The sequence below is a fragment of the Chionomys nivalis genome, chromosome 16 (assembly GCF_950005125.1).
Source record: "Chionomys nivalis chromosome 16, mChiNiv1.1, whole genome shotgun sequence".
NCBI lineage: Eukaryota > Metazoa > Chordata > Mammalia > Rodentia > Cricetidae > Chionomys > Chionomys nivalis.
Window position 1 is genome coordinate 23,816,258 of NC_080101.1, and position 22,202 is coordinate 23,838,459.

Genomic DNA, 22,202 nt, shown 5'->3' on the forward strand with positions numbered 1-22,202 from the left:
CTGTTGGAAAGGTTGTCTCTGATCTATATTCACCTACATGGAACAGTGTCTAAGACATTTGCCAAATGGAAAAGCGAAACAAAAAACAGGTAAAAATTCAGAACAGCCTGCACTGAGAGAAACCACTCATTAACAAAAATAAATATGGGATTGGTGCAGCTCAGTGAAAGAATGCTTGCCTAGCATGCACAAGGCCCTGGAGCCAATACCCAATACTACAAAAGAAAAAAAAATACAAACCTATGTATTTAAGACAGTAAATGCTACCCTTGTTGGGTTTGGATTGACTATGATGACAGTCTTGCTCAAAATAAACCTCTCCAGAAAGGCGGGGGGGGGGAGGGGAGCAGGCAGGGTTTGCTGCTGATGGCCCTTTGCGCGTCCTTGCTTGCAAGCAGTCTGGCTTCAGGTACTGGCGGAATGGCTCCAGCTTGACAACTGACAACCTTCTGAGGGGGATGCCTTTTTTGCTTCAGTAAGCACCCCAGACAAGTCAATTAGCATGGCTGAACAGTGTCCTAACCTCTTACCCCCAGGGATTGAGTTGATCAAAGAAGACTCCCTGAGAGAGCCCGAAAGGCATAGAGTGCAGTGAACATTTGTTAGCCAATATGCCAAAGCCTCTGAAGCATTTACCATGCTGGGTGGTCCCTATCTGGTGGACCACTGGCTCCTCCCTCCATAGATGCTGAAAACTCATGACTTGCCATCTCAACTTCCTTGTTTTGTCAAGCATAACATGTGACCATGTCGGGCTGTCAACTTGAAGCCAGTGACACCAAGAGAGACCTGAACAGACTGCATCCCAGGAGGAAACAGCCGTAGCATGATTGGGACATCCTTGTTTGAGGTCTCTAAAACCTGGGCCCTTCTAGAGTCCGTGAACTAGAAGAAAATCTTGTCCTGAATTCTCTTGCTGCTTCAGTGACCCCAGGGGTGGTTTCTGCTGCCTGAAAGCAAGATTCTTGGCCAGCATCTACACATACGTATGTATTCTTGGTTTTAATGGGGAATGTCCCCCATAGTCTTGTGTGTTTTGAATATTTGTGTCTCAGAACACGTCAATATTTAAGGATGATGTGGACCTTTAGATGAATACTTGCTGTAGGAAGTAGGCCACTAGGAGTCCATTCTATCTATCTATCTATCTATCTATCTATCTATCTATCTATCTATCTATCTATGTATTTATCTGTTCATTCATTCATTCATTCGCTTGTTTTATGCTGGCCACAGACTTTCTATGTAGCTAAAGATGACCTTGAACTTCTGATCCTCCTTCCTCTGCCACTCCAGGACTGAGATTATAGGCATGTACCACCACAACCAGCTATAGACTGGATTCTTTTCCTTTTCCTTGTGCAAGTGTGTGTGTGCATGTGTGTGTGTGTGTGTGTGGTATGTACTATGTGCTGGGATTATAGGCTTATACTTAATATGTGTGTGTGGTGTTTGGCAGCCAGAGGTCAATGTTGAGTGTCTTCCTCCATGGCTTTCTATTTTGTTTAAGTTATATTTATTATTATTATTATGTTGTTGTTTTTGAGACAGGGTCTCACTACATAGCCTTGGCTGGTCTGGATCTTGCTATGCAGACCATGGTAGCCTCAAACTCATGGAGATCTATAGTGGCATTTCATTTGTATTTTAATAAATAAAGCTTGCCTGAGGATCAGAAAAGTAAAACTGCCACATTGGTAGCCTTACAGACCAGGCAGCAGTGAGGTACAATTTTAATCCCAGTAGCCACGATAGCTCACACTTTTAATCCCAGTAGCCACACTAATTTCTCATAGAAACCAGGAGGTAGAGGTACACATTGATTCCCTTGCCCAAACACTTCTCAAGGCTCCTTGCTCACAGAACAAACTCCACAGTCTGCAGCCGGGCACTGAAAACCTTCAAGATATTTTCTCAGCCGGGCGATGGTGGTTGCACACCTTTAATCCCAGCACTCGGGAGGCAGAGGCAGGCGGACCTCTGTGAGTTCGAGACCAGCCTGGTCTACAAGAGCTAGTTCCAGGACAGGCTCCAAAACCACAGAGAAACCCTGTCTCGAAAAACCAAAAAAAAAAAAAATATTTTCTCATCCTCATCCTTTACCTAAAGAGTCTTCTCTTCCAGCTCTGATGTCCTGCCCCCACTCTCTCCACCCTGCACCTGTGACTCATGCCCTCCCAGACCTAACGGATTTGCCGTTATCGTCATACATTGTTGGGACTTGGTGTGTAACAGTCCTGTCTGACTGTTCTGTATGTCTGGCTTCTTGCTGGGCTTTGACACCACTGCTAACCATCTATAGAAACCAGTTTCTCCTTCCCGTGGAAGTGTCCATAATGTAATGAGCAGTGTGAACTGCCTGTGGGCAGGCCTGCTTCTCAGAACCTTCTTCCGGCCCTCTGCTTCACTGGCTCATTCCCTAAACGTCACCATGGCTTACTTTCTTCCTTCAGGTTTCTGTGAGTGCTACATTTTCAGTGACTCCCTTGCTGGCTCAATTATCAAACAATACCCCCCTTTCTAGCCTGGTTGCTTGGATTCATGTTCAGTTTACTGTGCCAACAGCCCTCACTTCCATCCAGCACTCAAGTTATTTCCACATCCTATCTTTAGAGCCGGAATGGGCGGGTCAGCTCCTGGAAGGCAGAGATGCTATCTTGCCTTTCAAATGTTTTCAGCATGTGGAGCTGTGCCTGGCACTAGCAGGCGTCCAATAAATAGTTGTTGAGCATGGAAAGAGCGCTGAACTTGATGTCAGAAGACCCGAGTCCTACCCACAGCCGCGTCTGCAGATCTGTGCAGACTACAGCAACATTAACTCCTCCCTGGGTCACTCATCTGGACCCCCAGGGTAGCTTTCAGGACTGCCCTGTAGATCAGTCAGTGGATTCTGCCTTTTGTGTACATACCAGAAGGCTTGTTAAACAAGAGTTTCTGGCCCCCACACTGAGTTTCTGACTCAGTGGGTTTGGGGTGTGGCTGGAAAAAAATCTCCATCTGTAACATGTAAGTTACTGCTGCAGTGTGAGCCACACGTCAAAGACAAGGGACAGCGACTGGTAGGCTGGCACAGATGGAGAACCCAGCACTGCAGGGATTCTGGGGCCACCGACGGGGCAGGAGTGATTCTGTCCCCAACTGTTCAGAAAGTGCTAGTGAAGTGGAGGGCGGTCTGCGGTCGGAGGAGCTGCGGTTTGCCGGCCGAGGCCCGATTCCGAGGCCCGCTAGGCCCAGAGGTCGGATTGGCACTGGGCACCAAGGCTGAGAAGTCACCAGACAGTCACAGGCCCACACTCCAAGCCCGGAGGCGGGCCCTGCGCGCGCGTACCCGGCAGGCGCGGCCCCGGCGGCGCGCGCGCACCCAGGGGGTGGGCCTGCGGGCGGCGGCGGGCGCGCGCGGACGCGGGTGGGAGCGGGCAGCGGCGCGGAGCGGGTGGCCGGCGATGGGCGAGGGCGCCCTGGCCCCGGGCCTGCAACTGCTGCTCCGCGCCTGCGAGCAAGGCGACACCGACACCGCGCGACGCCTGCTGGAGCCCGGCGCGGAGCCGGCCGTAGGACCAGAAGTGGGAGCCGAGCAGGCAGGGCCCGAGGCGGCCCGGGCGGCCGAGGCCGGAGCGCCGGTACCGGTGGACTGCTCGGATGAGGCGGGCAACTCGGCGCTGCAGCTGGCGGCGGCCGGTGGCCACGAGCCGCTCGTGCGGTTCCTGCTGCGCCGCGGAGCCTCGGTCAACAGCCGCAACCACTACGGCTGGAGCGCGCTCATGCAGGCGGCCAGGTGAGCGGGGACCGGGAGAGAGAGAGTCCGGGACTCGTGGAAGTGCAAATGGCAGACTTGGAGCATTGCTTTTTGGGTCGTCTGTTGCTGGAAATAGAAGGACTCTTTCAGAAACACAAGATTAGGATGTTAGACACTTTGGCTTTTGAACAGTTTGGAGGCTCCCGAGTGCATCTTCCAGGCGTTCATTCATTCCGTTTATGCATCAAGGGTCTCCTAAGAACCTGTCTGCTCTTTTGGAAGATAGATAACCGGGATCCAGTTAAGTCCCCACCTGGGGGTAGGAGTGGGGTGGTAGATTAAAGTAGTAATTTTGATCTGGAAGGTCTGACTGTAGTAGCTGACCCCTTTGAGAGAACGGGGCAATTTTTAGTAGAAATGATGTGTGTGTTCATGTCGAGACCCGAGGGAGTGTAAAAACTAACCATGATTCAAAAATTTATGTGTGGAAGGGGCACAGTGCGAACACATCATGATGGCAAGTGTCAGACACCTGGGAGGATGCTGGTACCCGGAAGGAGCTGGAAGTAGTGGGAGAGGAGCCCACCATTGGAAAGAAGGAAGCAGGCAGGCGCCAGATACTGGGGCTGAGAAGGATGTTGGGAGCGACTGGATCAGAGTTTTGTTTTGGATAGGCTCACTCACCACATGTGAGAATGGGCGGAGAGATAGCCTAGAGTCAGGGAGGCGGGTTAGAAAGGCAGCAGCCCAGAGAGGAGACAGTAGTGGCCTGGACCAGACTGAAGTTGATACTTGTGACTGAGGCCCTGCAAAGGGGTCAGGAGTGAGGGGGGACAGCAAAATCCATCTCTAGATTTCTGGCTGTGGGTAACAAATGTACTGAGCTGGAGAGTACAAGAGAAGAGACAATATTTTTGTCTTTTTAAATTTATTTATCTCTATTTTATGTGGACGAGTGTTTGTGTGCCCGTATGCATGTGTACCACATGGGTACCTGAGGGAAGCCAGGCAGCCCAGTGGATCCCCAGGAACTGTACTCTTGACCACTGAGCTATCTCTAGTCCCAGGGGGGCAATCTAAGAGTGCGCTTGGCTTTCAGGCACAAAGGAGGTGGCACCAGAGGGGAAGACCAGGGCAGCGGAATCGCCCTTAGAATCTTTCTTCTAGCTCCCTTTCCCCTTCGTGGCAGCTCCCACTCTTCCTCCAGGCGAGCCTTCCTCTGCCTAGTACCCACCCGCCCCTGTTGACTTGAGATAGCCCCCGGAATCCACACCCTTCTCTCCATCCCCTCATCCTTGTCCGCAGACACCTCTGCAGAGGTCTCCCGCCATGTTCTTTTCCTCCAAGCATGTCCTTGCCTTTGCCTCCTTGAAGAGCTTCCAGATCTTTCTGGAACGAGTGCTTGCTTGTGCCTGTCTGCAGTGGCTTCCCAGTCTCAGATTGACACTTTGTCCATACTCTTCTGTATATCCCTTCTGGTCTCTTAAGCTCAGGTCAAGATTTCAGCCACTCCTTCTCTGTATCACCTTGTACCTTAAAAAATATTTAATTTTGTTTTGTTTTGTGTGCTTTGGTGTGCAGGTGTCAGATCCTCTGGAGCTGGAGTTACAGACAGGCGTGAGCTGTCACACGGGTGCTGGAATTGAATCTGGGTCCTCCGGTAGAGCAGTCAGCGCTCTTAATCGCTGAGCCATTTCTCCAGCCCCTCTTTGTACATTTTAAAATGCTAACGCTGAGCCTTTACTCTGTGCCAAGAGTATCTTCTCCACCTTACAGGTGAGAGAGAACCTGAGATTTCGATGGCAAAACGAGCCTCCAGCATACAGCTAGTCGGTGCATGTGTGGGCAGGGAGTCTCTCTGCAGAACCGTTAGCGTGAGGCTTTCCTCTTCTGCCCTCAGCAAAGCCCCTTTAGTCTCAAGCTTAGCTCCTTCCAGGAAGCCTTCTGTGCTTGGCCACACCAGGAAAGCCTGTCCACATGCAGCTGGCTCCCTCCCTGCATGTACCCCACCCTGCTATACCAGAGGCTCACTGGGATGTCCTTCCAGATGGGGATCCTAGGGTGACCTTTCTAAAGGCTGTGACTGAAGGTCTGAAGTCTCACGAGAGGGGTGGAGGGTGGGAGGAGACACGAGAAAGAGGCTCGGAACAACTTTGTACATTTTATTTTAGAGCCCTGGTCATACACCTTATTTCTGAGCTCCGCCCAACACAAAGGCCTTCCAGGTCCCAGGGAACTCGCTGAGAGCATTGCTTGGAATGGATGCAGCCTGGTTTGCCCCAGGGCCACCAACCCCTAGTCACCTGTTTTGTAGGTTACCAAGTCCTGCAGGATGGTCCACATCACCCGATTAATTTCAGTTCCTTAATATGGGCACAAAAGAGATTCTGTTACCCCAGAGGGGTCAAGTGGAGGGTAGGGATGGCAGTGTGGGGGCACTGCCTCTGGATAGGTCAGCGGTGTCTCTGCAGGAGTGTTTTTTAAGGAGAAAAGGGGGAAGTCAGTACAAAGGTGAGTTGGGACGTCCTGATTGGACCTGAAGTCAGTGTGGCCAAAGAATGACTTTTGATTGCTAGGCCTTGGTGTTTTGATAGCTGGGCCTTGCTGTTTTGGTCAGGCATAAGAGAGTGGTCAAATGAAGGAATAGACCTTGGTCACTAGCTTCAGGAATGTAATCTAACGGTTTAGCAACGGAGAGGAAAGGAGGGATGTAAGAGCTGCGTGTGGACCTGACAGAGCCCTTCAGGTGGTATTGTAAAGCGAGCTGGGATTTGTGGTGCAAACAGTCCAGCTTTGACACTTCCAGATGGAGAAGCTTTGGGCTGCCTTTTCATGCCTCAGTTTGCCACAGGCGCTGTTTTTTAATTATTATTTTGTGTGTGTGTGTTCACCTGCCGTGTGCATGCCTGGTACTCTCAGAAGCCAGAGGAGGCCATGAGAGTCCTTAGAACTGGAGTTTTAGGCAGTTGTCAGGAGGCGTGTGGGTGCTGGGAATTGAAGCTAGGTTCTCTGGAAGAGCAGTCAGTGCTCATAACCACTGAGCCATCTCTCTGGCTCTGACATGTGCTGTTTTTAGAGCATTAGTGTGACACACTCCTTACTGTTGAACAAGACCAAGGTAGAGGGTTCCCCCGTAAGAACAAGATTCGAATTCACACTTGCCTGTTCCCCAGGGCCTGGGCATTTTTTAGGTGCTGTCCCTCACAAGTGACCCCACTGTCCTGGAGTTGAGATACACTGAGCCATCTGCTGCTAGGTCCATGCGGATGTTCAGTGTCAGGGACTGAGGTAGGGAGACTTCCTGGAGGGTCTATTAGTTGGTCCCTCTGGTCAGGGGAGCCCGTGCTTGGACACTCTCCATCCCGGGACCGTGTTCCAGTCACTGTCTACCTAAGTGGACTTGTGTTTATTATCTTGTGTGTTCTAGCATCCACCAATGAGGCGAGCCCTAGAGGCCTTGGGGCAGGACTTGGAGACACTGGTTTCTTATGGTTTTAGTAATAGCAGTAGCTTTCCATTGCAAAATAATGGATTATTCTCCCTTTCCCTCTCCCCAGTCATGGGGCTTGAATTTAGGGGCTTGCACCTGGCAGGCAAGCATGCTACCACTGAGTTACAACCTCAGCCCTCTCCAAAAGCAAAGTCTCACTGATTGGTCCAGGTTGTCCTTGAACTTTCCCAGTAGTCCAAGCAGGTCTGCTCTACCTTCCTCAGCCAGGCCTCCGTCGTCTGTCCAGCTAATGGTGACCTTTCTTGAGCACCTAAAAGTGTTCAAAACTGTACTCACTGCTTTAAATGAATTTGCTCCTCCAGTCCGCCCAGAACCTTGGGAAGTATGTATTATCGTTGTACCTCTTCTACAGATAGGGAATCGAGCCACAGGGAAGGTAGGGAACTTGCCTATAGCCACACAGCTAGTTGAGAGACAGCAAGATTCACACTTGGACTGCTGGCCCGGGGGAGCTGTGAATCCCGCAATTGACAACTCACTCCCTTTGGGTGCTTTTCTAGTCACACCTTGGTCTGTTTACCTTCCATCCGCTCCTGTCTTTACCCAGCTCCTCTGGGTGGCCGCCAGGTGCTCTGAGTGGCAAGATCACGTGCCAGCCCTTAAAGCACAGGTGTTAATTGCTGAAATTAATTGACAGTCTCAGCACCTGCTCAGAAGCCCCCAGCAGCCTCATCTCCAGTAATTACCTATTAGAAACTGAACATCCGCAAAATTATCTCAGGCTCCGTTGGATCATTTTGTATTTTCAGCCTAATTGAATGCTCTCTAGGGCTACCCGAGAGTTCAGAAAACATCCCCAAATTCAGTATTTCTGCTCGAATTCAGTCCTTTGCTTCCTCTGTAGGTACTGGGCAGGCTGGAAGAGCTGTGATTGGAAATTCTTGGGGCTGGTTTGGGTCCTGTCACTTTCAAATTGAGATTAATTACTCTCTGCTCTAATCTTAAGCCTCCTTATCTGTGAAATGGGAGGCTGTGCTCAAGTCTCGGTTTTCAAATTAGATAAGAATCTGAACATATCATGTACCCTGCAGTTGGGGATTACCCTAGGGTTTATTTTGTGTTCTCAAGACCTATGGGAGCTTTGAACTCTACTCAAGTGGAGGCCAACACAGCAGCCCTTGGTTGCTTTCTGTCTCTCAGACGTCCCCATCCCTCCTCTCCCCTCCCCTCCCCTGCCCTCCCCTCCCCTCCCCTCCCGTTACCCTTTCTATGCATTCATTTATTTGTTCACTGGACGGACGATTTTGAACTCTAATATGGGCCATTTGTGTTATGGGCTGGCGAAGTTGCCTAACCCTGTCCTTAGCCACAGTCAGGTAGGGGAGACATGGTTTTTGAAGAAGGGCTCAGGCATAGGCAAAGGGAAGCTCCACACTGTGGATCCTTGGGAGGGAGCCCAGGAAACGGCTCATTCGGAGCTGGTGAAATGGGGGCGGGGATGAGCAGGACAGAGGCCAAGTACTTTGGCAGAAGAGTAGAGTCAGACTCCACCGCAAGTGCAAGGAAGGAGGATGGGAGGGGGTGGCGAGGGGCTGGGAGGTATTAGCCATATAGGCAGCCCTCCTGACTCTGGGCACTTGGGAGGGACCTTGAGGTTTAGGTTGTGGGCTGCTCGGAGGATGGACAGGAGGGAGCAGGACAGGGGAGGCCTCAGCACGTGGGTGTAACTCCCCAGACTCGCCTCTCCGCCTCAAAGAAGAGGCCCCCATCCTGCCCCAGGCTGGGGCACCAGGCCACCAAGTTCTCATTCGCATGCTGTAGGAGGCAGCCTGTTGTGTCAAGGTTCACCGCCCAGAAGGTATTTTATATTTCGCCGGAGCCTGAGACCAGAGTTCAGCCCTGGCCTTGCCTCCTTTAGGGAGAGGAAACCCCTAGATTTAGCTGAAGCACGAAGTCCACTTCCAGAAATGAGGACTGAGCAACCAGTTCAGAACCTGCCTCTGAGGTCGTCTAACACCCCCTTCTCTGGTTTGTCATTCCTTCCTGTTAGTCAGGAACCTTCTCTAGCTTGGACACTCTCCATTCAGAGCCCTCAGAAACGACATCTATCCTCCCACTGGACTCTGGGAGTTGGTGGGAGCCTGTCTGTCTTCTCTGGGCCCCAGTGCACAGTTGGAACTTTTTTGGTCTGGCCACTCCAGGTTCACAGCCACCTACAGTGAACATTCCTGCCAGCAGGTGGCAGTAGGCCTCCACAGAGGTACCAGAGTCCTTCTGCCCAGCACAGCTGTCAGGGCAGAAATGAATCACAGGGGCTTTGCCCATGAGGGAATCAGAACGCTTAGCAGGCCATGTAGCAGGGTACAGAGAACTCAGATGTGGGGGGCAGAGTGGTGTAGGGAAGTCAAGGCAGATGAGTTGAGACCTCAGGGTGTATGTATGTGGGAGTCTGTGAGTAGGTCACAGATCTACCTCAGGTGTATTTCCTCATATAAAGTCCACCTCGTGTTTTGTTTTTTAGATTTATTTCTTTTTGTGATGATTTTGGCCTGCATGTCTGTGCCCTAGCCTCAGGACTGGGTTTTTTTTTGTTTGTTTGTTTGTTTTTTCTTTCAGTTTTGGGCATCCGGAATCTTACTATGTAGGTAGGCTGCTTCAAACTCACGGGGATCCTCCTGCCTCTGCCTCTTGAGTGCTAGGATTAAAGGTGTGTATCACCGTGCTGCCCCGGGGCTGGACGTTTTATCCCAGAGTGGTCCTTAACCAGGCAGGTGACTGCAGCAGGTTTTAGAATGAGAAAAGCATAGCAGTTATCATCGCTAAGGCTGAGTGCCTGCTTCCTTGGCCAAGCATGGCTCCAGGAGCTCCCGCTATCTGCCCTGTAAGCCACAAGCAGCCCTCCATGGAGGTATGGTTATAGCCCCATTTTACAGACCAGGAAATGAGGGACAAAGAAACAAACTCTTCCTCAGTGTCACATGGAGGAGGGACAGAGTCCAGCCTAGCCAGGGCTTCTGTCACCATATGAGGATGGTTGCATAGGGCCTGGTACCTCACACCAGGCCTCAGCCATTCCGTCTGAGCATCCCCTGTAGTTGGCAATGGTGAGGTTCTTCTCACCTGGCCTGTTTAGTACTCTCATTCCCATCTTTCTGGCAGGTGTGGGCATGCGAGTGTGGCACATCTCCTCTTGGATCACGGGGCTGATGTCAATGCTCAGAATCGGCTGGGTGCCAGCGTGCTCACCGTGGCTTCTCGGGGTGGCCACCTGGGCGTGGTGAAGCTGCTGCTGGAGGCTGGCGCCATTGTGGATCATCACAGCCCGTCCAGTGAGTCACCAGCCACGGGAGGCAGCAAGGACGAGCTGCTGGGCATCACGGCCCTGATGGCTGCCGTTCAGCACGGGCATGAGGCCGTGGTACGCCTCCTGATGGAGTGGGGTGCGGACCCCAACCACACAGCCCGGACCGTGGGCTGGAGCCCCCTGATGCTGGCGGCCCTCCTTGGGAAGCTCAGCGTGGCACAGCAGCTGGTTGAGAAGGGAGCCAACCCCGACCACCTCAGTGTGCTGGAGAAGACGGCCTTCGAGGTTGCCCTTGACCGCAAGCACAGGGATCTGGCTGACTACCTGGACCCGCTGACCACTGTCAGGCCGAAAACAGGTCAGGCCAAAGCCTCAGCCCCATGGCTCCTCATGGCCTGCCTGTTAGAATGCTAACCTGTCTCTCTGACCCTACAAATTTGCAGTTATAATTAGACTTCTCGGTTAATTCTGAAATCTCTTTTTGCCCAGATGAGGAGAAAAGTCGGCCTGACATCTTCCACGCGCTGAAGATGGGTAAGTTCCTCAGAGAGGAGCCTTGGATTGCAGGGCTCTGACCTCTGCACCTATCCATGGGCACAGGAATCTGGGAAAGAGATGCAGTTTGGGTTTTTAATTTATATATATATATCTTTTGTGAGATTATAATTCACTCTTCCCAGTGAGTGATTATAATTTACTCTTCCCAGGTGAGCCCTGGGGGCCTGTATTTATTAGCGTGTTATACCCACAGATTCTAGAACATTCTCCCATGTCCCCGCTGTCCCACAGCTAGAGTGGAGCTGTACCCTGGCCTCTCTCTCTACTGGCCTCAGTTTTGTTACGACAGAAGGGCTCTTTACCCAGAGTTTCTATGTGTATGAGAAAGAATGTGTCGCACACATGCCATGGCATCAGGTGGAGGGCAGAGGGCAGCTTTTAGTGTTGCTCATCTTCCACCTTCCTTCCGTCTACCATGAGAGGGGGTTTGTTGATGTTCTGCTTCATATGCCAGGCCAGGCGGGCTGCAAGCTGCTGGGGTTTCCGTGTCCATGCCTCCTTACGGGAGCACTGAGATTACGGATACTCACGCTACATATGTCTGCCTTTTGTCTCAGTCAGAGATTTGAACTCAGGTCCTCATGCTTGCATGGCAACACTTTTACCCACTGGTCCATCTCCCAAGATCCAGACATCACCTCCAGGCAGCCCTCCTGGATCTCCACTCGACATCTAGACCTGTATGTTCCCTCTTCAGGCCTGTGACCCTTCCTCACTCTCCCTGCAACACAGGAAGTACATCTGTTTATTCACTCCCTGTGACACAGGAAGTACTCTGTTGCTCAAGTGCTGGCTTCCATCTGTCATAGACACAGGGATCGAAGTGCCTCTCTCACGCAGCTTAGTGACCCCCATGACCACAGCAGAGGTAGCAAATGTTCATCCTGGGAGACAACTGGATGCATGAGCTTGTAGTGCCAGGGCCAAGGGTCACCACGGGTCACCATGGGTCACCTGGACTCCTGCCGTTTGTAGGAAACTTTCAGCTGGTCAAGGAAATCGCCGATGAAGACCCTAACCACGTGAACCTGGTGAACGGGGACGGGGCAACCCCACTGATGCTGGCGGCCGTCACAGGGCAGCTGCCCCTGGTACAGCTGCTGGTGGAGAAGCACGCAGACATGAACAAGCAGGACAGTGTGCACGGCTGGACGGCCCTCATGCAGGCCACCTACCACGGGTCTGTATCTCCCACGTGCTCTGCCACGCCCTCCACGTGAGACCAAGCAACTGCCCTGCCTGGGGGAATGGGGTTTTCTGGCCCGAGATTCAGCCTGTAGCCCAGGACTTTGAGGGCACTGCTGAGGCCTGCAGGAAAGGCAGAATAGGTGTGGATGCAGTTCAGCCAACCTCCTGTTGCTGGCCTGCCGTGGAATTGCCCCGTGGCTGTCGAAACCCTGCAGCGGGCACATCCTAGGCAGAAGGACACATTTCTCAAGTTTGTGTTCAGCTCATCAGTGGGATTGGTTCATTTGGAATTTTCACATGGCAGTTCAGAGGCCCCCATTAAGTGTCCCCTCTGTGATATGAGCAGTGGTCACACCTGCCTGGGCTTTTTATGACCTTAGACACTGATAGTCACCTTTAAAATAATGTGATCCCCCCAGCCAGGCGGGCTATCATCCTCCTGCAGTCCCCTCTGGGGACATCTTGTAGCTGTTCATTGTCCTGGTCCTGGCGCTCCTAAGGGGCTTTTCTCTTGCTCGGTTCACCTGGCCATATCACACACCTGCATTGGCTATCTATCATCTTATCTGATAAGCTGACCCTGCAGAAGCTTCTGGAAGGAGGTCTCTGTAGGTCTTCCCTACAGAGAGGCAGGCATGGTGACTGAGCCCTTTAGGGCAGAGGTCCTGGTTTTTATCATCATTAAGGAGGGGGCATTAGGACTGATACTAGGCACCTTTGCCCCGGAACTGCTGAGCGATAGGACATGATGGTCCGGGCCCTGCTTACACATCTGAGGACTGTGTGCCTGGTTACCATTGCCAGGCTTGTGGTCTGGGAACACAGCCACACCTTTCCTGTCACTCGGTGGGTTAGCCAATTTTGTGTCACTCTTAACAAAATGCTCGAGGCAGTTAATTTATGAAGAAAAAGGTTTATTTTGGCTCATGGTCTAGAGGTTGCTGTTCAAGTTGGAAGGGTCCCAAGGCTTCCAACCTCTGCCGAAAGTATCCATGGCATGGGCAGTGTCTTAGTTAGGGTTTCTGTTGCTGTGAAGACACACCAACTCTTTTTTTCGAGACAGGTTGTCCTGGAACTCACTCTGTAGACCAGGCTGGCCACAAACTCACAGAGATCTGTCTGCCTCTGCCTCCCAAGTGATGGGGATTAAAAGTGTGCACCACCACCTGGCCTGACCATAACAACTCTCACAAAGGAAAACGTTTAATGGGGTGGCTTAGGTTCAGAGGTTCAGTCCGTTATCATTATGGTGGGGCATGGTGGCGGTGCAGGCAGACATGGTGCTGGAGAGGAGCTGAGAATTCTACATCTTTGATCTGCAGGCAACAGGAAGTGGTCTGAGACACTGAGCATGGCTTGAGCATATGTGAGACCTCAAAGCCCATACCCCAGTGACACACTTCCTCCAACAAGGCCATCCCCACTCCAACAAACCACGTCTCCTAATAGTGCCGCTCCCCATGAACTATGGAGACCAGTTGCATTCACACTACCATAGGCCGGGAGCAAGTGTCCAGACAAGTGCTCAGTGCAGAGATCAGAATCCCCTTTGGGGCACATCTATGACCAGTATGCTTCTCTAAGGCCCCACCTCTAACGGAGCACAGCACCTGCCGTGACCAGGCCTTTGCACATGAGCTGTAGGGTGATCAGGACCCACATGAGAACAGGGAGGCTAACTGTCTGCCCCTTTGCTCCCCAGAAACAAGGAAATTGTCAAGTATCTGCTCAATCAGGGGGCCGATGTTGCTCTACGTGCCAAAAATGGGTACACGGCCTTCGACCTGGTGATGCTACTGAATGATCCTGGTGAGTAAACCTGCAGGCAGTGCCTGTCCTCCGTGCTCTTCCTCGCCTGGGGGCCAAACAGTGCCTCCCGTAACTGTGTGAGCCTTTACTGATACACTGTAGAGACACCAGTCTCAGGTGTCAGGGCACACCCCAGTCCTTGGGACATCCTCTACTAACCGCCTCCCAGCACCAGCCACTGTGGAGTTGCTGGGGAGAGAGGACAAACAAGGGCCTGTGGCTTTGCAGGCAGTTAGGACCTAGACCCATTCTGTGGTCACAGCCAGAAATGTTGAGTGACTTTGCAGGAAACATAAAGGGCCTTTGACAAAAAAAAAAAAAAAAAAAAAAGTGGGGGAGGACCCCACTCTACTCCACGTGAGAGGCTGCAGGCCAAGGTCCTGCACTAGTCGGTCCACCTTATTCGCCTCTGGGTTGTCGATGGCCCTGCTGCTCCCCTCTGCACCCCCCCACACTGACCCTCTTCTAAGGCCTTGGGCTTCCGAATAGGGGCTGGGTCTCTGGCATGTCTTTATCTTGATTATCCTGGAGGTTCAGTCTAGACACAGAGAAAGTCAGAGGCCTCCTGAGCCATTGACTTTGAACCTGAGCTGGGATCCCAACCCCAAGTTGTAATAATGGAGGCTTTTTAAAAAACTGTATTTGCTGTACGTGCCATGGTGTATGTGTGGTTGGGATGACTGGCAGAAGCTAGTTTTCTCTTCCCACCATGTGGGCTTTCGGGATTGTACTCAGCATGTTAAGTTGGTAACAGGTGCCGTTGCCCTCTGGATCATCTCTACACCCTAGTCTCCCCCCCCCCATTTTTTTCTCCTTCCAAGACAGGGTCTCACTGTTCATTCTAGGCTGGCCTTAAACTCAGCCTCCTGACTGGGCATGTGGGCATGTACTATACCCATTCTTAGTGTTTGGGGACTTTTTTAGGATTAAAAACATTTTTTTGTATGTATGATTGGTTTGCTTACATGTATATCTTGGTTTGCATGGTTTTGTAGGTTTTCTGGGTCTACAGAATAGCAAACCTTTTCCATAGGTTGCCCTAGGCGCTTGCAGGAAGTGATAATGTGGTGTGAAGCCCTCTTAGGTGCATCCTGCGCTCCCTAGGATTCCCCTTGAAATCCTCAAGACATGTTTATGTGCTGGGGGTCAGTGCCACCTCCTTATGAGCCACACAGAAGGACTGTGTGATTTACCTGCCATTACCCAGGGCAGGACAGAGACAGACTAGGGACTCCGGTAGTCTGGCTGAGATCCTGTGCTTTTCAGCACCCAGTCTCCTGACTTCTGAGAAGGGCAGAGTTCCTCTGACAACAGCAAATGGACAGGTGAGGAGGTTGAGCTGTGGCCTCAGGGGTTATGCTCCCCCTGGTGCTGCAGGACTGAGTTCCGAGTCTGAGTAGGGTTGATTTGGGTCCTTCTCCAGGGCCAGGAATATGTATTCACAGGTCAAACACTGTTTTTTTGTGCCCATAGACACTGAACTTGTTCGACTGCTGGCATCTGTGTGCATGCAAGTGAACAAGGACCGAGGCCGGCCCAGCCACCGGCCCCCGCTGCCCCACTCAAAGGCCAGGCAACCCTGGAGCATCCCCATGCTGCCGGATGACAAGGGAGGCCTGAAGGTTGGCCTTCCTCTTTGAAAGGGCTAGGGAAGAATTTGGCGAGCTGTGTGATATTTAAGGAAGGGTGCTGTGGTGGATTGGCAGTGTCTGCCTGGGACCTAGGAAGGGGGAAGCTGTATGGAGTAGGACCCTTGTCCCTGGACCTGTTCTTTGGTCCCTTCACCTCCTTCCGTCTCTTTCCTCCCACACAGTCCTGGTGGAGCCGGATGTCTAATAGGTTCCGAAAGCTGAAACTTATGCAGACCCTGCCACGTGGGCTGGCTGCCAACCAACCTTTGCCTTTCTCTGATGAGCCTGAGCTGGCACTGGACTCAACCATGCGGGCGTCCCCCCAGGACAGGACTAGCCACCCTGGGCCACCGGAAGCAGCCCATGCGACCAAAGACAGTGGTGAGAAGGGCTGCACCTGGGGTAGTTGTCAGCAGAGGCACCAAGGCCCAGGTCCCACCCCCGAACTGCTGACCATAAGATGGTGTGGGGATGAGACACAGGAGCGGTGGCCGGTCTGGAAGACACTAGAAGCAGATAGACACCATGTGGGATGTAATAAAGTGGGGAGCAGTAACCAGCACTGGAGCCCTGTGTTCTGGATCTTTCCTCCCCGCTAAGAGACCAGAGGCCAGGCACTGCCTCTCTTGCCTTTGACACTTGGTGCCTGCACAGTGTGATTGGCTTGTGGTGCTATGCATGAAATACAATGAGTCCCTGCAGTGAGCTACTGAGCTACACAGCGCCAAGGGCATTGAACAGACTGCACGACCTCACCAGGTTACCGAAGGATATTTCCACACTGGAAAAGAAATGGACTGGATAAGATCCCTCTGGCAATCAGATTCCATCCTGGGTTGACTCCTTTGGCACCTCTGTTAGAGACAGACCATTGAGTGGGCATGTTGCTGTCTGACCCAGCATGGCAGCAGCTTGTGGAGAGGCTGAAAACATCCTCTGAGATGCCTTTAAATGCCTTCCATCTGTTAGTATATTGAACACCAATTGCTATTAAATATTTAAGCCCCCAGGAGAGCTGGATTTCCAGGATGTGGGGCCCCCAGCACCACTCTGCAGGCTGTGGTCACGGGGAGGGGCATTTCAGGAAGCTTCTGTTTGTTTTACAGGTCCTGGGAGCCCGAGAAGAGAGAAGGAAGATGTGTTACTGACAACCATGGTGAGTGGGATACCCAGAGAGGCAGTGTTTGGCCTGTGGTCCCTTAGTGGGGAGTGACGGACAAGAGCACGTGCTCCTGTGCTGGTTACTGCTGCCCCTCTGTGAGCACTCGGCATGGTGGCTGCCAGTCCCTAGCTGGCTGATAGGAGGAGGGGTGTGTTTGCCCCCATGGCATCCACAGGTAGATGGATGATCAGAATGGGCACCAATGAATGAAGACTGGCTCCTATAGGGGTCAGAACAGATGCCAGTCCTGAACTTTGAACGAGACCTCATGAGCGTTTGGGATCTCATGTAATCCAGGCTGGTCTCACACTCACTGTGTGACCAAGGGTGGCTTAACTTCAGACACCCCCCAACACACACACCCTGCACCTCTGTCTCCTGAGTTCTAGGATTAGGGGAATTCATCATGCCAAGTTACACAGTACCAGGGCCTTGTGTACTAGGGAAACACGCTTCCACTGGAGATGCATCCCCTGATCTTGATGGCCAAATCCAAGTCCTGTCCATGTTATAGGGACTAGAGGGGACAAACTGATGGCCAGCATTGGTCAGGAAGACTTGCCATCCTGGTTAAATGGGCGAGCAGATGAAGGGTGTTTCTAGTCTAGGAGAGGCCTCAGTTTCCTGATCTGTAAACTGAGAATTAGGCTAAGCTAAGAGTATCAAATAGTCCCTGAGGTGGTGATGGTACAAAAAGACAGCAACTTATTCCATGGAACTGGGAACCCAAATTCCTCTATTCCCAGTTCTCAGTGCACGACCGGTCATCTGTTACCAAGGCTACCACACGGTCCAAGACGGCTTCCAGAACTCTGGCCATTACAACCTGTGTTAGACTTTCTTCCGCTAAAACAGAATCTTCTCAGTACAAATTAAAAGGAAGAAAGATTTCGAGGGCTTGTAGCTCTAGGGGTTTCCGTCTGTGCTCTTGGTTCTGTGGCTGAAGCCGTGTGGTGACTCTGACCATCATGGTAAAGGAAAACCATTCAGCATGTGATGTAAGGAAGAGGGCATGGATCCCGCATGTCCCTTTAGCAGCTTAGTCACGTGGGCACAGCACACTGCAGAAGGCTGGCCCCTGAAGTCTGTTCCAGGTGGTCAGTCCCCATTAAACACCAGTGATGCCCCTGCTGAAGAGATGTGGAAGGCGGACTCCTGCAGAAAAGCTGCACACTATAACTTGGGTGATTGTCACTACAGTGGTAGCTTTTAAATGACATCGTTCCCCCAGGAGGCTCAGCCTAGTGCTTGGCTCAGAATAAGCACTGTGTGACCTTGACTGTGTTATCTCTCCTGTCTTGCTGTTGTCTGGGCTAAAAAGTCTCCAGGTTAGAGCACCTTGGCGTCAAGATCCCAATTCCAATTCTGGCCAGCAGGGGGAAGTATTGTCAAGGACAGGCAAGCCTGAGCTACTTGGCCTGCCAAGGGACAGGGCCAGAGCTGCAGAGCACAGAGTGGTCCTGGCCCTTGTCCACCCTCTACCTGGCTACCAGGTGTAATTGATGGTACTCAGGATTATCAAGATCACACATCCAGAGTGAGTCATGGTGGCATTTTTTGGTTTTCATCCCTTGTGTGTTTTCCTAAGTCGTTTTAGCATTTAAGATGGTGAAATCATGTTATATTAATAACAGCAAATACTTCAGCACTTCCTAAATGTTCGTCTCTTTACTCAACCTTCCCAGAGCCGCACAAGACCAGTGGTATTACAATTTCCACCTAATTTATTAACAATTTACCATGATCTTTTCCACGTCATTAGAACCTTGTTTAGCCGCATCATGTTTAACAGCCGAGTGACAGGACAGTCCATCACAGAATGACTTCACCCAAAGCAGACCCATGGGAGTTGGGGGGGGTGGGGTGGTCTGTAGCTCTTTGTAATTCTAACAGCTCTGTTGAACATCCGTGTACTGCTATCTCCTTCCCCATTATTCCTCAGGCAAAGACTGTGAAAGTCATTGGCTTCCAGAAGGGTTACAGCAACTTCACCCAAGGAGTGGAAGTACCAATCTGTGGTGGGCTGGCTGTCCTGAGTAACTAACCCAGTTCCCCTCAGGTAGAGGCCAGAGAGGGTGATACCCGTTCACCGACTGGCAGAGAGACAGCTTAGCCAGTGAGGGAGGCCTGGGCATTCTTGCCCCACTGCTTGTGGGCACCAGAGGGGATCAGTGTGCACACTTGGTGGCCCATGGTGGGTGGCTGCTGGTCCATGACTCTGCTGGCTCCAGGGTGGATGTTTGCAGCCACTGGTGTAAAGATTCCTGCCTGCCTGCCCTCCCCCAGGCAGGGCTGGCTGTGGGGTGTCTGTCCCCAGAGAGGACACTCTGTGGCACTACGTTCAGTCTGTTCTTAATTACCGTGAGTGTAGTCATGGGAATGCAGATGTCTGGCCATCAGAGCTATGTGGGCTTATACCGACCTCAGCACAGATTCACAGTGTGAAACTAGAATGTCAGTGCTGGAAGCATGGGCAGGGTGTGGCTGGGCTTGGATCCCTCGGCCTCTGCCCCTTATGCCTTCATTTCAGCCTGGCACATGCAGGTTCTGCAGCACTGCACCCTCCTCCTGCACCCCGGGGCTGCAGGCTTGCCTACATCCTGTCCAGCCTAGATCTGGAATGTGCTTTGCTTCCCTGCACTGTCCACTGGGCTCAGTTCTCTGCCACTGCAGAGTGGTCCCCCATCCCCTCTGCCCTCCACTCTAGTGTCTCTTCATCTCTCTGATTCTCTGTCCCCTGTCAATGCCCTCATCTTGCCACAGTGCCCTGGGTTACCGAGAGGAGAGCCCGTACTGCTCTCCAGGCTCCTGTTTCCAGTGGAGAAGTGGGCAGGGGTACCATCATCTACAGTGCTGGAAAACTGGATCCTTCCCCACACCCCACCCCACCCCCTGTGTGGGAGCTGCCTGGGCCCAGCTAATCCTGGCTCGTCTTTTTCAGCTACGGAATGGAGCTCCCTTCCCCCGGCTCCCCAGTGACAAGCTGAAGGCCGTCATCCCACCCTTCCTGCCCCCATCCAGCTTCGAGCTGTGGAGCTCGGACAGGTCTCGCACATGTCACAACGGGAAAGCAGACCCCACAAAGACCGTGCTGCCCCCAAGAGCCAGCAGGGCCCACCCTGTGGGCTGCGTGGGCACAGACACAGTAAGTGATCTAGTGCTGGGCTGTGGCACTGCTCACAGAGATCCAGATGTGTGGCAAGCAGAGGGACCTCAGATTAGGGTCCCAGGTTACAGCTGCTCTGTCCTTTAAAGTGAGTCATGTCCTTTAGTCTAGGTAAATCCTACCAAAGAGTTAAACACGTGGAAGGTTAAAATGCTGCAAGGGTTGTGTCTGGAACCTCTGTCCTCTCTGGGGAACGCAGTTCGAAGATCTATTCTAGCTTTCCAGCCTCTCTTCCAGCTGCTGAGGCAAGGGAAGTGACTTGGGAAATGACTTTCTATCGCTGTCCTGATGGGGGCGGGTCAAAAATCATTTGTGACTTCTAAGGAACTCTATAATGCTACTCAGGGCTATGACCAAGAGCACATGCCAGAGGGCCACTGTGTGCACTCTCGGTGATTCTGTGCGTGGAGACTCCTACCTCTTTGCCACAGTGGTCTCTAGCCTGGAGCTGCCCACTGTGGACCTTGTCAGCAGGGCCAGGTGGTCTTTGGCTGTGTAGACTATCCACACTATGGTTGCAGAAAGTGGGTCAATTGTAGATGAGGATTTAGGACAGGCCCTGCTGCTTTGGTGACTGAGTGACTGCATATACCTGGGACTTCCCCTGAATCTGTATAACAGGACTGTCCCGAGACTGAGCTCTCAGGTCCTAGTAGAGACAGGGATGCTGGTGGGTTGCGTGTGTGCAACAAGGTGGGACTGTCAATCCGTACATCCCCTAAGATCTCTTCCCATGGCTACCCTTTCTGGGAAATGCCCCCAACCCCAGGGGCCTGGATATCAACACTGATGCTGCATCCCCTCAGCACGGTGTTCACTGACCCCATGAAACATAGAGTCTACAAGGGGTGTCTGAGTACCCAGAAGATGAGTATGTGTTGTGGGGGCTGGGTGAGCAGCCAGGAAGTCCTCCAGGAGCCCCCAGCAGAGGGAGAGAGCGCAGATGTGAGGCCTCACTGCTCTGCCTACCTTAGGCTGGATGTTTTCTTACCATGCTGTGTGTGCTGCAGTGTACGTGGTAGGGCTGTGCCCCCGCTGACGCTTAGAGGGGCAATTCTGCCCAGTAACATAACACTTACGCAGTCTCTGCAGGGCATGCCCTGTCCTGTGGCTGCTGTATCTCCTCAGCCCCTGCCTCTGGGGTCTCAGCTTCTTTGGTCAGAATTCCCTTTGTTACAGTGAGGCCTGAGATTATACTTAGGGAGTATCTGGGTGACCCAGGAAGGTTCCTGTTCTATTCTATTCTGTTCTGCTCTGATTTTGTTTATTTTTATCTTATGTTTAGGAGTGCTTCTAGTATGTCCAGACCAGGACTGAGGACAGGCCATAGAGAGGAGGCAGGTCTGAGTGGCCAGCAGGCCATTGCGGATCAACAGAGTGGGTGGTTAGAGTGAGCACTTGCACTCAGTTTGTGGTCAGGCTCTGTAGATGTCCAGGGTGCTGGGGCAGGAACTGCGGCATGACAGGAGCCAAGCCTCTGAGACCAAAGGATGAGGTGTCGTGATAAAGAATGAGGAAGATGGCTGGTGGAGGGCCTGGAGGTGAAGGGACTTTCCAGCAGGCAAGTCAGTGTCACAGCGGGGAGCAGGTCCTCCTGGAGGGACATGGTCAGAACACTGGCACCTGGTGGAACTGGCCTCCTGGAAGGGAGTCGGAGGATGTATTTCAGGAGATGTTTTAGTTGGAGGGGCTGTTTCAGCAGCAGAGGTAGCATGGCAGAGGGAAGCTGGACCCAGGTAGACCTGTCTTGGATATACTGTGACTTTCAGGGAGTGGGCTCCCTCACACTGCCTGGAGGGCACTGTAGCCGAGACTGAAGTCGAGTGGCCAGTGTTGGGCTCAGCCTGAGTTAATGGGTTGTTAGCAGGGGGAGCAAGCTCTTTCCATGGGGGAGGCACCCTGGTGGGCACAGCATGCATTCACTGCTCTGCTGCTGTGCAGGAAGAAAGGCCCAGCCCTAACTGGTCCCACCTTGCATTTGCAGGCTGCTGGCCGGCCAGTGAAATTCCCCAGCATCTCCCGAAGCCCCACCTCCCCTGCCAGCTCCGGGAGCTTCAACCATTCACCTCATTCCTCAGGAGGTGCCAGTGGCATTGGGGGCATGAGCAGACTGGGTGGGGAGCTGCATAACCGCTCAGGTGAGTAGCCACAAACCCGGGAGATGGCATGGTCCCTGGCCAAAACACCAACTGGCTCT

The 22,202-nt window shown here is 52.4% G+C and overlaps 1 protein-coding gene across 6 annotated transcripts in view; it reads left to right on the forward strand.

The window, feature by feature from the left end:
• Nucleotides 1–3,407: 3,407 nt before the first annotated feature.
• The window catches only part of Anks6 (ankyrin repeat and sterile alpha motif domain containing 6), a 33,919-nt gene continuing 15,124 nt past the window's right edge, over nucleotides 3,408–22,202 (forward strand). For all 6 annotated transcript variants that reach the window (XR_009058417.1, XR_009058413.1, XR_009058416.1 and 3 more), the window contains exons 1-10: nucleotides 3,408–3,775; nucleotides 10,347–10,849; nucleotides 10,981–11,025; nucleotides 12,025–12,229; nucleotides 13,940–14,046; nucleotides 15,520–15,668; nucleotides 15,860–16,058; nucleotides 16,784–16,833; nucleotides 19,781–19,984; nucleotides 21,990–22,143. Coding sequence is in view for 1 of the 6 variants with exons in the window: in XM_057790607.1 (XP_057646590.1) it covers nucleotides 3,444–3,775; nucleotides 10,347–10,849; nucleotides 10,981–11,025; nucleotides 12,025–12,229; nucleotides 13,940–14,046; nucleotides 15,520–15,668; nucleotides 15,860–16,058; nucleotides 16,784–16,833; nucleotides 19,781–19,984; nucleotides 21,990–22,143 (1,948 nt within the window). In the remaining 5 variants the exon portion in view is untranslated. The remainder of the gene's footprint in view (nucleotides 3,776–10,346; nucleotides 10,850–10,980; nucleotides 11,026–12,024; nucleotides 12,230–13,939; nucleotides 14,047–15,519; nucleotides 15,669–15,859; nucleotides 16,059–16,783; nucleotides 16,834–19,780; nucleotides 19,985–21,989; nucleotides 22,144–22,202) is intronic.